The sequence below is a fragment of the Equus przewalskii genome, chromosome 15 (assembly GCF_037783145.1).
Source record: "Equus przewalskii isolate Varuska chromosome 15, EquPr2, whole genome shotgun sequence".
NCBI classification, from domain to species: domain Eukaryota; kingdom Metazoa; phylum Chordata; class Mammalia; order Perissodactyla; family Equidae; genus Equus; species Equus przewalskii.
This window is the reverse complement of record NC_091845.1, coordinates 5,130,528-5,144,938: the sequence shown is the minus strand read 5'-3', so window position 1 is coordinate 5,144,938 and position 14,411 is coordinate 5,130,528. Positions and strand designations below refer to the sequence as shown.

The following is a 14,411-nucleotide window of genomic DNA, read 5'->3' as shown; positions in this document are numbered from 1 at the left end:
TCTCAAAGGTCCCGGGGATCTGCTCTCTTGCACTGAGTGAGGGTGAGGGGTCCTCAGGGGAGGGACCAGCTGGCTGTTAGGAGGGAGGACAGACTCTGAACTTGGTTCACCCTGTGCTCCACGCAGGGAGGGGGCACCCTCTGAGGCTGGGCTGAGGCCTCGGGACACCAGCCATGGAGGCCCAGCAAACCCCGCAGGCAGCCAGAGACTCTACTTTGTCGCCAGGCCTGGGACTTCTCTACTCAGTACACTCGCTGTCTTTGGAATTCAGCCCTAAGCGGCCCCTCTAGGGCTGGGTCTATTTGGGGCGCAGCAGAGACCCGACTCACGAGTGGAAGGGCCCGTCTGCAGCTGAGGATTTCGAGAGGCTCACTGAGGTCCTTTCAACACCACGCCTCTCACGCCCATCCTTTCTTATGCTGTGCCTACTCCTGAAATGCCCTCCCTTCCTCCCCCTGACAAACTCCTATCCTTCCTTCTGGGTGTAACTCAGGTATCATTTTCTCCAGGAAAAACACAAAACGCTGAGCACGGCGTGTAGCACCAGTAAACACTCAAATGTCAGCTGCTGCTGCTGCTGTCATCTTGTTCCCTGACTCCCCGGACCCTCCTCTTCGCTTCCACAGCCCTGAGATGCCACCTCATTCTCATAACTCAGTATTTACAGCCGACGCTGCAGGTCGAAGGCAGAGCGTGTGACTTCTACCTCTCTGCATCCCGTGCGCGGCACACAGGCGACGCTCAGTGAGTGGCTGGGACAGAGTTCGCAGACACTTACTCAAGCCTACTGACTGTCTCTTCACATGCAATTCTAACAAAGTGCAAGGAGGCTGTCAGGGGCAGCCCCGATGCACGGCGACAAGGGGTGAGGGAGCAGAGGGAAAAATGATGCCCAGCAGACAAAAGAACATAAGAGGCAAAACAACACAGGGGGTTGCCAGATTGGGGCAAAGAGCTGCTTGTAGCTCCACAGCCGCCGACGGTGACGTTCCTATACCCCAGGCCTGGACACGCCCTGGGATTCCAGACTGTGGCTGCAAATCATCAAAAATGTGCATTATACTCCGTCCTGTGCACAGTGGAGGCAGTGCTGGACTGGGGTCCCAACCCCGGATCCTTTCCGGGCCTCAGGCACCAGCCTCCTGGGAGATCTGGCCAAGTGGCGCTCCTTCCTGGGTCTCAGATTTCTGTCATGTTAGGTAAGGCGGTGGGACAGTCATTCCCCATTTAAGGACTTCCCAGTTTTAGGACGTCTAAGACGGGGACGTGGGTAATTGAACTTCGGCAACATCCCATTCCCAGTCACTCGGATAATAAATGAGGGACAGGCTGTGGTTTCCGAGGGGAAGCTCTCAGCCTTCTGGAAAGCTCAGCTGTCCAGCATGGTCCTCGTCATGAAGACTCAGGCCTGCTCTAGCCCTCCCCCGCTTCCAGCTTCCTTGAATGCTGGCCGCAGCCAACCGCATGAACTCGCCAGGCCTGGGGCCTGGTTTGGGGACAGGAACTTACCAGAAACAGGTGCCGGGGGCGTCTGTTCTTCCCCGTTACTTTCATCAGGGTCCCTTCCTTCAGAAACTCCTGTGGGGAGAGAAGCAGACCTCGGTGGTCAGGCTGATGCCTTCTACTGCCCTAGAGAAGGGTGGGGGGAGGCCTTTGAGGGGGAAACTTAAATTAGGACGCCTCCTAGAGTACCAGAGAGCAGCTCATGGGTGAACTCGTAGCCTAAGAGATGCTCCGCGTTTGCTAGAGCAGCTCTGAAGACAGGCATCTCGGCCTTTCAGGAGTGCTCCACCTGGAACTACACCAACCGCCCGCCACTGTCGTGGCCAGAGTGGTCCAAACAATGACTCCCTCCCTGGTTTGCTGGCATGAGCAGGCCATTCAGAACAGAGCCTCTGAAGGTTTGCTAACACAGCTGAAGACCTGTGAACAGTTGCTACAGCCCCCTGAATTCTGGAGGATGCAAACAGATGTTTAATAAATATTTACTAAAGTGATGACTCAGGCCAAAACACAAAGTGTGACTTTACAGAATCTCAGAGCAGTGAGATCCCTGCTAATTTTGAGGAAAATCTCCTGAGCACAGTCTCTCATTGCTTTGTCTCTTGTCCCTCATGGACTGCAACAAGTAAAAAACATATTTGACTATATTTTTCTTCTCCCCAGAACCCCTGTACATAGTTGTATATCCTAGTTGTAGGTCATTCTAGTTCTTCTATGTGGGACACCGCCACAGCACGGCCTGATGAGTGGTGCATAGCTTCACGCCCAGGATCCAAAATGGGGGAGCCAGAGCTGCTGAAGCAGAGCACGTGAACTTAACCACTCAGCCACGGGGCCAGCCCCCACACTTGACTATTTTTGACCTGAGTTGTATGTTTTCTATTTGGAAGCTTAAAAGTGGGTAAATCTGTCTCCTGAAAAACATTATTTTTAAGCTGCTTTGCTGGGGCTCTTGAGAGAGGGTTTTCCTGATTTCCCAGTGACACTGGACTGAGCTATAAATACTTGGCATCTTCTTCTGAGAGGAGAGAAGAACACAGGGGACACTGAACCCACTTCTGCACTGCTTCTTTAAGGACCCTGAGAGCAGAAAAGCCCAGGGAGGCCGCCTGTGGGCCCCGCGAGTCCAGCAGAGCCCACGCCCTGCCCACCCTCCCCCCGAGGGTAAACAGCACCTGCAGCCAGGCCTGTCTGGGGCCAGCCCAGCTGAACAATGGGCTTATCAGAGCCTCGCCCGCCTGCCTGCCAGGCCGCCCTCTGCCCCTGCCCACGGCGACAGTGGCACTCACCCTTCCTGGCTGGAGGAGATCCCCTTGGCCTCGAACGCTGTGCTCAATGTGGACCAGCTTCTGCAGGTTTTCCTGTGGGCAGGAGCAGGGTAAGCGGGAGACAGTCAAGGCCCCTTCAAGGGGTCTTATCTCTTCTGTAAGGGGTGGCATTGCTTCCGCTTCAGAGGAGGAAACCGGAGCCCAGTAAGGCCTTGCCCAAAATCTGACCTCCTGTCAGTGGCAGGATTGGGACCTGAGCCTGGGTCTGCAGGGTGCCAAGTGTGTGGACTGCCCATAATCAGGCTAGTCCCTCTGGGCCTGGGATCTGACCCTACCATCTTTCTGTGTGCCACAGGGATGGTCACTCAGCCTCACTGTGCTCTCTGGCCCACCACTCCTACCCTAAGCCTGTGTCCCCCATAAGGCTTGGAGCATCCAGACATCAGTAACTCAGAGGGAACAGATGCCCAAGGCCAGACTGTCTCTCTGGGCTGGCATCCCAGGATGGGGCCTCTGAGGGAGAGTAACCAAGAAAACGCACCACCTGGGGAGAAAGCAAGTCCGTGCTCCTGGACGTTATAATAAGTGTGCCTGGGAGCTCCTTGTCGGGCCCTCACTGGGTTACCCACAATAGGTAAGTGACATGCCTCCCTCCCCTCTGCCCAGCATGCATAGAAATAACAAGCCCTCACCCCATGGGGTGGGTGCCCCCTGAACCTTATGTAGCGTCAGGTTCTAAAGTTACCTATGAAGGTGAAAAGCGTGGGTAGAGAAATCACCTTGAAAAGGCCTTTACACTGTCCATAGTTTTGGGCATAAAATCCTACATAGTAGAAATGCATAATAGTCATTTCATTTCTGCTTATGATGTAGAAAGCTGCAAGAGAACAATGCCCCCACCCTAACAGTGAGAAAAAAAACAGATATTCTACAAAATCATAACTTTTCTTACATCTACTGGAGAGCTAAAGTCACAAGGCAACTAACCGAACCGATTTCTGAAGACTGACCAGCCCCTCTGTGGAGACATGAGATGGACCAACTGCTGCACCCCGGCAACACACAGGAGGACGGGTGGTCTGCACAGAGGCGGGTAGGAAGAACGCAGCTAAAATGTTAATGGATTCTTAAAGGTCAAGTGTGGGCTGCTGGGACAGCTTAGAATAGCAAGGAGCCCCAGACACAGGTGACATCTGCAGTCACTTGCAAGCTTTTTTCCAAGAGTTTCTGCTGGGTGCTCACAAGGAAGACTAGGGGTAGGGTGGGGGCCAGAAAGAGCCCCCCTGAGTGGTGAAGGTGTTCAGGCTGTCACTGGAGGGGCTGGCACAAAACTCGGCCCACTTCCTCAGGCCCCTCTCTCGTGCACAAAATCTTCAGCCACTAGGGGAGGCCAAGAACCCTCCCACTCCCAGAGCCCAGGCAAAGATCCACCCACTGCTTCTGGGGAAAGGGCAGAAGCAGAAGCTGTCTGCCCCCAGGAGAGGGGGAGGTGTAACCCTTCAGGCCCAGGATTGTGTACCAATATAAAGCAGAAACCTGTCTAAGACATGTCGCAGACACAAGGCAGAATTTGGCTGCCATGCAGGGGAGGGGCAGGAATGCTGAGAGAGCCTAGCAAGCAGGCCCTGCTGAAGACTGAGGCTTGTCAGGAGAGCTGGGACTTACGAGGCTAGCACTGAGGAACAGGAAACAGGAGTGTACCTCCAAGACAGGGCAAGAACATGCAGAGAGATCCCTTCTGTGGTGCAGGGACTGCTGAAAGCTGAGGATGGGGCAGAAACACGAGAAAACTCTCTGGCACTGCGGCCCCACAAACAGCACCAGGTAATGGCAGCCCCTTCTGGAGGAGCATGAAGACAGGGGGCACTGAAGGTCATGACAGTGACAACAGAACCCAAGCTCAGCTCAACTACTGACTGGACTGACTCACCTCCACTCCCCACATGAGTGGCATGACAGAAAAGAGGACGCCCACTTCTGGGGGTGCACACCATGCCCCCAGTCTCTGCAGGTTCTTCTACACTTAACGTCTGGCATTCCACCAAACATTACGAGAAACACACGAGAAACAAACAAGAAAAAACCCCAACTCACTTGCAAGAGATAAAGCATTCAACAAATCCAGAATGAAAGGTGACACAGACATTGGAACCATCAGACAGGGACTTCAGAGTAACTATGATTCTTATGTTAAAGAAGCTGGTGGAAAAGGTGGACAGCATGCAGGAACAGATGGAGAATTTCAGCAGAGATGGAAACTAGACAAGAGAGTCAAACAGAAATGCTAAAAATAAAAAGTATGATATCAGAAATGAAGAATTCTTTTGACAGGCCTAGCAGCAAATTTAACCCAGCTGAGGAAACAATTAATGAACTCAGAGACAGATAAGTAGAGATTATCCAAACTGAAACACAAAGAGAAAAGAGTATGGGGAGAAAGGGAAGAAAAGAGCATCCAAGAGAATTTTCCAAAATCAGTGAATGACAACAAAGATCCAGGAAGCTTGAGAATCACAATGGAAAAAATACCTCCCCTCCAAAAAAACCCCATGCATGTTTAGATATCATAGTCAAACTTCCAAAAGTCAAATGTAAAGAGATCTTGAAGGCAGCCAGAAAAAAGGGACACATTACATAAAAAGGATAAATATAAACATTACAGCAGATTTCTTATCAGAAATTATGCAAGCCCTAAGACAGTGGAGTGACATCTTTAAAGTACTAAAAGAAAAAATCAGTCCACCCAGATTTCCATGCCCAGGAAAAATCTCTCTCAACAATGAAGGTAAATTGACCAATTAAGTAAATGGATGGTGGGTGCTGGGAGCCAGATGTCTCACTGTCGGAGTGGAAATTTACAGATAAGCAGAGTAGGAGGCTGGAATGATCCATGTGGTGACGATTAGAAGTGGAGATGTAAGAAAGAACTCACATTTAGCTTAATAAAGATATAGACGGTTACGTACAGAAAATTTATAGATACGAGTATATAGATGATTATCACATACACATATATGTCTTTGTTCTGTCAGCTAAGATGACCTAAAAGAAATGGTACCCCAATAGCAATGAGCACACCTAGTGCCCAGATCTTGGTTTCTAACACCATTATCCAATTAAAGGAACCAGAGCTCCTTGGAGAAATCACGTTCTAAGACTGGGGCAGGGAATATATAAGATGAGCCTAGAGCATCTTGTACTGCCAGAAAGTAAGGAAGTGTTCAAAAAGCGAAAAAATAGGGGCTGGCCCCATGGTTGAGCAGTTAAAGTTCTGTGCACTCTGCTTTGGTGGCCCGGGGTTCGCAGGTTTAGATCCTGGGTGTGGACTGACTCCACTCATCAGCCATGCTGTGGAGGTATTCCACATACAAAGTCCAGGAAGACTGGGACAGATGTTACTCAGGGCTAATCTTCCTCAAGGGGGGAAAAAAAAGGAGGATTGGCAACAGATGTCAGCTCAGGGCAAATCCTCCTCACAAAAAAAACCCCAAAAACCCCAAAAACAAACAAAAAATTCCCAAACCCATATTGATGAGGGTATGTGATGGGGTACAGGAACCAAACGAAAGGGCTCCCAATGGCCAAAGTGGAAACAATTTGAGAAATAAAATAAATAAAGCCATATGGGATTATGACCCAAAGCATAAAACAAATATCCACGAATCCTTACTGATACAAATGATTATTTATAATGAGTGAATTCATTACTAAATGAGTGAGAAGAGACAAATCTCCCATGTGGAAGAATCCCAAATAATTTAGGTAGATAGTCTGCCCTCGAGTATGGGCTGTGCATAGTGACTTTCTTCCAAAGAGGATGGACAAGGCGGTGGGTGTGCGCGTATGTAAATTTACTGTGGAGAAACCTGACAAGCACTACCTCAGCCAAGTGATCAAGGTCCACATCAACAGCCATAAATCATGTTGCTGGTTCATACACTTCATATGAGGCGACGAAAGCGGTACTTTACTTCTGTGATCTTCCCCGCAAATCATACACCCAGTCTAATCATGAGAAAATCCCAACAGAGAGGCATCCTACAACAGACCTTGCCAGTATTCCTCAAAATTGTCAAGGTCATCAAAAACAAGGGAAGTTTTTGGCCTGGTGGTTAAGAAGGCGTGCGTTCAAATCCAGCTCTCATGCTGAGAGCTGAGTGATGCAGGGCAAAGCAATTCATCTCTTCAGGCCTCAGTTTCCTTACCGGTGAAACTGGGCTGACATTACTTCCCTTGAGGATTAGAGGAGCTCATCTGGTATGGCCCAGCACTCACGAGGGGCAGCTGTGATCACGATGAGTGAGGAAGCTGCGTGGGAATCTGCTACACCCCTTCCCAAATTTCCCACTTCCAAGACTTTTCCCATCCTGTCTACGGGACTCCTCCACTTATTCCCCGCCCTTCATCACAATGTGAGGCTAACAGGAGGGGAGGGCTTTCCTGGGTCTCAGCTCTTAGAATCATGCTTCCTGAAGCTTCTCTGGTCACCTAATAGTTTTCTGTTAACAGGCTGCTCTCACAACGGATTGACCACTTGGCTTGGCTGTCAGTACTTTATTCCAATGAGCTTAATGGTAGTGTTTCAGACCAGGTGTTTGGTAGATACGTGGGCCCTATTTTGGATCAGCGGGGTCGTGGGATCCGGCTCTTCCTAGAAATCATACCTCCGGCTTAGCTACCTTTGTGAGGAGTTGTGGCAATGGTTTGATGTGAGCATAAAGCCCAAGTGGACGCTGCCGCCTCCAGGAAGCCTTCTCTAGTCTTCACAGTAAGTACTTTCCAGATTCTACTGAAGGCAATGTGGAGGCATGGAAAGCTTTGGGAAAAGGAGGAATGGTCTCATCAGACATATTTTCATAGGATCATTCTGGCTGCCAGATGGAGAACGGAATGGCCGGGGTTGGGAGGTAATGAGGCCTGAGCTGGGTGGTGGCCATCAGGAGGGAGAGGCAGAGCCCCGACCCGTCCCTCAGGGACACTCACGGCCACAGAGCTCTGCCTCGGGGGCAGGCTTATCTGGACTCGCCTGTTCATGGCCCAGGCAGAGTGCTAGCTGGATCCAAGCAAGCACGGGGCGGGGGCCGCTGGTCCAGAGCGGGCCCAGGGCGGCTGTCCAGGCAGCTAGAGAGACAACCGCCAGCCTGTGCTTCTTGGGGCAGCACCCAACCTCGGCCCTGGAGAAGCCAGGAGGGCATCTGGCTGTCGCCGACTCCGGTCGCTCCTACACAAGGGCGCTGTGTGCAGGAGCTCACTGAGAAGACACAGCCCTTCCTGACTCGCTTTACTTTTTGGTAGCAGAGGCATCCCTGGCTAAAGGGACGTGTAAAGACCCCAGCCCATCTGCTGCTGTGTCAGGATGGGGCGCTGGAGCTGAGAGCACCTCTGCTTTTCAGCTGCATTGAGGGAAACTTCATGTACTTGTAAGATGCCAAAATGACAAAGAGCTCACGGACATCAGACGGGAAGGAGGACTCGAGGACAACGACAGTTTGACCTACCCTGATTTTCACACTCAGCTGGCTCAGGCCTCCACCCTGAGCCCACCCCGTCTACCAGGTGCCCTGACCTCCCTCCCCAGACTCTTGTCCCACCTCAGCTGCCCTGTTCCCACTCCGTGTCCCCAGCCACGCTGATGATGCTCTGAACTCTAACACGTCCTACACTTTCCCATCTCCATGTCTTTGCCCAGGCCGGGCCCTCTTCTGGCACCTTTTCTGCCTCCACATTCCTGGCACATGCACAGGTCCTCCCTCCAGGGGCACCTCCCATGTCATCTCTTCTTCAACCCCAGGTGGAAGGGATGTCCCCTTCTCTGAACCTTGTTAGCATTTAATCTCTCCCTCACGATATTTATCATGGTTCTTCCTGTCCACAGATTTACTGCTCCACTAAGCTGTGATTTCCTCAAGGACTGGGATGATGTCTTCTCTCTGTATCTCCAGTCCCCAACACAAGACCTGACACACAGCAGGTGTCCCACAGATGTTACTTCCCTTCCCCTTCCACCTGTGGCTGACTCACTAAGAGCACTCAGTGTACCTGCCACAGCAAAGCTGAGCAGCTGCTCAGGACATATACTACCCTCACTCCCCTCTCTGCCTGTAGAAGACATCACTAACTGATCACTGAGCTAGGACTCAGCCTCAGAATCATTCTCAACACAAAGCTCTAGCATATTTACAACTCAGTGCAGCAGAAAATACATGGACACAAGTAACAGTGGTAACCAACGGAATAGAGTTGGGATGGGGAATAAAGCTGGCCATCCGAGGCAGAAACCCAGGAAACCTCTGATCAGTGTCTAACAAACACAGAGTCACACCCTGTCAGAACCAGCTCATGTATTCTTGTAGATGAGCGGTTCTTAAACTTTCGTGGGCATAACAGTTACCTGGGATGCTTGTTAAAAACGCACATTTCTGGACCCTAGCCCTGGGAATTCCGACTGGGAAGACCTAAGGTGTGCCTAAGAATCTGTAGTTTACAAAGCACTCCCGGAGCTGATGCAGGCAGGCTCAGCCCACAGTCGGAGCACTGCTTATGGACAAGACTGTAGCTTCTCTTATTGTTCGAGCGACGAGGCCCAGAGAGGGACACACAGAATCCAAGGTCACACAACTAGTGTCAGGGCCAGAACCCAACGCTCTTTGCAAGAAAGATGGTTGCCTGCAGCTGCCCCGAGAAGTGCAGCATCGCAAGGCAGGCCTGGGCAGGATGGAGGGGCTCCTGGAACCCGCACCCGAGGGAAGGCGCCCAGGGCCCAGACTTACCCCTTGCTCCATGCTGTCGTTGGCGCGGTCTGTGACTTTCGAGATGAGGGTCAGTGCACCTGAGGGAAAGAGGGCAGAGAGCTGGGCCATCTGGGGACGGCCAGTCTAGTGCCACTGTGCCCGCCCCTTCCCCATCCACTGCCCCCGCCCCTGCCCCTGAGGTCACTGCAGTTTCAGGGCCTTGTATACGGGTGGCATCAATTGTTCCCGTGGCTGGGTCAGGTCACAGGCCAAATCCCAGCTTTGCCACTACTGCCTAAGTGCCCTTGACAGTGACCTGTCCACTCTGTGCCTCAGTTCCCCTGGCTGAGAACTGACTATGTTAAAATAGGGACTGCCCCGGCAGGTTGCATGCAGGGTCAGCCACACAGAACTGGCAGGAGGCAGGGAGACTGCGGTGAGGGTTTTAGACCTGGCAGCACCTCCCATCACCAAATTCCGCTCACCCCCTCCTCCTCCTCCGACGGAACATCAGCCCGTCCCAGGGAGTCCCCAGGGCTGAGGACGAGGGGGAATCATCTCAGAAGCCCTGGGGGCTTCACGTCCACTGCCCCCCCAGCTGGCAGGACGGGGGCTACATCCTGGGCCTGGGAACTGCTGTCGAGCCCAGAGTTGGGAGAGTGGGGCCGAAACAGGAACATGTCCCCTTCCTCCAGGTTCACGCGGGACTTACCTTGCGTGTTATCATACTCGGGCGAGTCCGGGCAAAGGTTATTCAGATAGTCTGCAGGCAGAACGAGAGCCAGGAGTCAGCGTGCCCTGGTGAGGCCTGCTGGCCACAACAGGAGCCCTCCTCACTCCAGAGATGGAAGAAAAGTTCCAGAAGAATGGGGTGTCCACTCTCTCTCCTGTTAGCCCCATCACAACACCACACTAGCACAAAACCAGGTCCCGGGTCCACCATCAGCATCACTGCCACCACTGCTGGTCACTCACTCATTCAACTAATGTCTACTGAGTGTCTGCCGTGGGCCTGGTACTGTGCTATGCCTTCAGGATACAGACATGGACGAAGTGAAACCCTGCCTTCAAAAGGCACACAGTCTACTGGGGGGAGACAGACGTGACCATCACGCCAGGAGAGTGTGACGTTAAACCCTTAAGATATTTGTACCCACAAGTCTCTGTGTGGGCTGGCCCCTCTCCATCTCACTCCTTATGGCATCCCTGGCATTCTCGCTCTCTCTTGAACATGTCAAGCTAGTTCCTACCCCAGGGCCTTTGCATTCACTCTTCCCTCTACCTGGCACTCTCTTCTTCCAGATCTTCCTATGGCTCACGTCCTCCCTTCACTGAGCTCTCCATTCGGTGTTACCTCCTCAGAGAGGTCTTCCCTGAGCACTGGAGCTAACACAGAGCCCTGTTCCCCTCCCCCTCAAACCTGCTTTGTTTTCCTCAGAGCTCTTCTCAGTGCATATGATGTTTTTATTTCTCTGTTTGTTTGTGAGAGTGTACGCTCCACGTGTCAGAGAGCTTTCCTGTTTAATCACTGCTCTGTCTCCAGCATCTACCACAGGGCCTGGGACAGTCAACGCTCAATAAACATTTGAATTAGATGAATGAATTCTCTGTCCCCTGGCTCTAACGTATTTTTCTTACAGGCTTGGTCACCACCTGCATGCGCCACATGCATATCTCGACGTGTGCGTGTCTGCCTCCCCCATTGGAACATCGGTTCCGCAGGCAGGGGTCTCTGTCCATTTGGAAGGCAGTTGGGCAAACGGTGTGGAGCTCAGGACAGAGGTGTGGGTGTTTCTGGCAGGTGGAGGTAGGGGAGGGGATGACATTCCCCGGGCAGAGTGTGTGGAGAGGGAAGGAAAGTGGACTAGGCCTGAGCCCTGAGGAACACTGACATTTACAGGACGGTGGAGGAAGAGAGGCCGTCAGCAGACACGGAGGAGGAGCCGTCAGAGAGGTGGGGGGAGACGGGAGAGGACTATTACAGGAGCGCTGGGAGGAAGGGGATTTGAGAATCAGGAAGTAGCGACTGGCAACGTCACAGAGACGGCCAGCAGGTCCAGGCAGACGTCCACTGGTTGGGCCACAAGGAGGGCTGTGGTGACAAGGCAGCTTAAGTGAAATGAGAGGACACGTGCTGAGACGGGAGAAAAACGCAGAGCGGGAGGAGCTGTTGAGTTTTGTCTTAGGACAGGAGGGGCTGCAGGAAGACACAGGAGGCGGCCGCTGGCGTGACGACGTGTCCAAGCTGGCAGCAGGGGTCCAAAGCTCAGCTGGGGGAGAGGTGGCGGCAGGGTCTGGCACCTCTGGAGAGGCAGGAACTGAGAGCAATTCTCCGCCCCTTCCAGCCAGGAGGGGAGACCGTGGTCCTACACCTTGCCCGTCACCCCCGCCCTCCTCAGGTGCCGCCCCCCGCGCCCCTCCGTGCCCGAGACTGCCCGGGAGCCCACCTGTGAGGAGCACTTGGTACTGGAAGAGGCGCTGGACCACCCGGAGCAGCCGGTGCTTCACGTGCTGGCCGCCTCCCTGCAGGCTCCGCTGCTCCCGAGAGGGAATGACAAACCCCCATCAGAGACCCCTGCCGCCGGGCACCGGGCTCACGGCACCCCACACACACTATCCCCTCCATACCTCTTCCTGGCCAAGCTGAGCTTCTCCCCATCTCCAAAACCAGGTTCCCCTCCTCCAGGAGGGCCCCCCAGATAGCGCCGCCCCGCTGCGACAGGTCATGCCTTCAGCCTCACAGTCTGTGCTACACTCAGCAATAAGCCTCTCCCAGCCCCTGCTTTGCATCTAGCGTTAGTAACAGAAAAAAGCCGCCCATCTTTCTGCCCAATAACTGGATCCCCAGTTGGTGGCCATTTGTTGGTCACTCCCATCGCTAGGGTCTCAGCTTGCTTTGTGCTTTTCTACTGGGATAGGAGAATGACCACTAAACCCCCCATGGCTGGGGCTCACCAAGTTGTCACTGATCACTCAACAGGGGATGTTCTGGGTTCTGGGTTCTCCCCCCTGCTGGGTCACCCTCTCTTCCCCCAGCCAGGTCTTCCCCTCTGCCCATCAGCCTCAGACCCACCTAGAAACCCTGATTTGCATTAGGCCCCTTGATACCCACCCGACCCCTGCATCCTTCGAGCAGGTTCTCAGAGGACCAGGGGACCCACCTCAAATTCTCGGACGGCAGCTGCCAGCTGCGGGGAGTGGAGGCAGTGCTCACTGAGCAGACTCAGGGACCTGTCGAACTGCAAGATGTGGGTGGCGTGGTGGTCAAACCCCTCTTCCCGGGCCAGGAAGACATCGGCCACCTTCTGCTGGCCTTCCCTGCAGCCAAGAGGGAGACGGGATGGCGAGAACTCAGGCTTGTGACCAGTCGGCACAGTGTTAGAGGGTGACTGCTGGAGTCACGTCCCTGGATGGGGATCCCAGCTCAACCCTCCCACACATGTTTTACTTCAGGCAAATGACCTAACATCTCTGTGCCTCAGCTTCCCCAGAGTCAAATGGAGACACCATTTCATGCAGTTGGGTTCTGGACCCCTCGCCCCACCCTCCAACACAACAGAAGTCGGGCAGGAATCTGGGGAACGCTCACCAGTTCAGCAGCCTCTCCTCCAGCTCCTCCAGGATCCCCTGGTGCAGGTCATGGATCGCTGGGAGCTCACTCAGGCTGCGCCTCAGCTCTTCCCTGGCCGACACGTCCTGGCCCTCTTGGTCCATCTCATCCAAGGCTCTCAGGACGGCTTCGTGGAAATCCTGAAATCCCAATTGGCCCATTACCCACAGTCCTCCTTGGCAGTTTCCCCTGCGGCCCTGGAGCCCTGACCTACACACAGGCAGCGTGGGCCTGAGGCAGCGTCTGCAGACCCAGCAACCTCACCTGTAAAACCAGGGTGGTAACACGCACCTGGTGACCACAGGCAACTGACGCCCAAGGAGACCTGACAACTGCAGGCACAGAGTAGGGCTCACAGGGCTTAAAGGCTCCTTCCTCCCCCTGCCTAGGGGGACTTGGGGGCTGCCCAAACTCTACAAGAGGGCTGAGAAGCTGAGTAATTCCTTCTGTGAAGAAACAGAAGCTCTTGTATTACAGTTAGCCCTCTTTGAAGAGGTTCACGTGCTGTGTTGTTTGAAAGCAAAGTCTAAAGGAATCACAGGCATGCCCTCCACGGTGTGGCAAGCAGTCCTAGAAATGGTGACGAGCTGACTGTGTACAAATATTCCTGTTGTAGTGCTAAGAAATCAAGAAGAGGCACAAAGCTGTTTTCCCACCCTAACGCAGCTGCATAAAAAATGAACGAAGAAAAAGGCTAAAAGGAAATGGAATAAACTGCAAACAGTGGCTGTTTCAGGATATGGAATTAGGAATGATTTTTTTCCTTCTTATCTCTGTTTTCTAAAACTTCTGTACCATGATCAATTACTTTAAAAATTAAAATAAGGTTAGTACACATTAAAATTACAAAGAATGTAAGACTTCTTCCTCACAACAAAAATATTTGATTTTCAAATACACTTGCTCTTACATGAGGTCCAGTTCTATAGTTTTAAATGCAAGGACTATCCTGAAACTACCCTGACCTGCGGAGCAAGGCGCATCGGGAACATCAAAGTCATGCGGTCCAGCCCAAATCAGGAAGGTCAAGTCACCTTTACAACATTCAGAAAGGACGATCACTCTGCCTGCTTGATCGCCTCCCTGACAGGGAACTCATTACTGGACAAGACAGTTAATTCCATTGCTGAATAGTTTTTACCACTAGAAAGGTGTCTTTATACAGAGACCTGAAACGGGAAAGTGCTGAGAGGATGGGCAGCCCTTCCTCCAGGAAGCCCTTATGGTCTCCTCCCTCCCAGTAAAAGAGTATGGGGGGGTGGGGGGGGTAGAGGTGACAGGAGAGGAATAGGAAAAAAG

At 52.8% G+C, this 14,411-nt stretch overlaps 1 protein-coding gene across 1 annotated transcript in view; it reads right to left on the bottom strand.

Annotated features, from left to right (window-relative positions):
* Positions 1-14,411, bottom strand: part of FGD5 (FYVE, RhoGEF and PH domain containing 5) — a 110,708-nt gene that overhangs the window by 19,580 nt on the left and 76,717 nt on the right. Inside the window, exons 6-12 of the mRNA XM_070574643.1 lie at positions 13,092-13,252; positions 12,664-12,820; positions 11,950-12,037; positions 10,215-10,265; positions 9,542-9,600; positions 2,793-2,864; positions 1,510-1,578 (exon numbers count right to left, since the gene is read on the bottom strand). Coding sequence (XP_070430744.1) covers positions 1,510-1,578; positions 2,793-2,864; positions 9,542-9,600; positions 10,215-10,265; positions 11,950-12,037; positions 12,664-12,820; positions 13,092-13,252 — 657 coding nt within the window. The remainder of the gene's footprint in view (positions 1-1,509; positions 1,579-2,792; positions 2,865-9,541; positions 9,601-10,214; positions 10,266-11,949; positions 12,038-12,663; positions 12,821-13,091; positions 13,253-14,411) is intronic.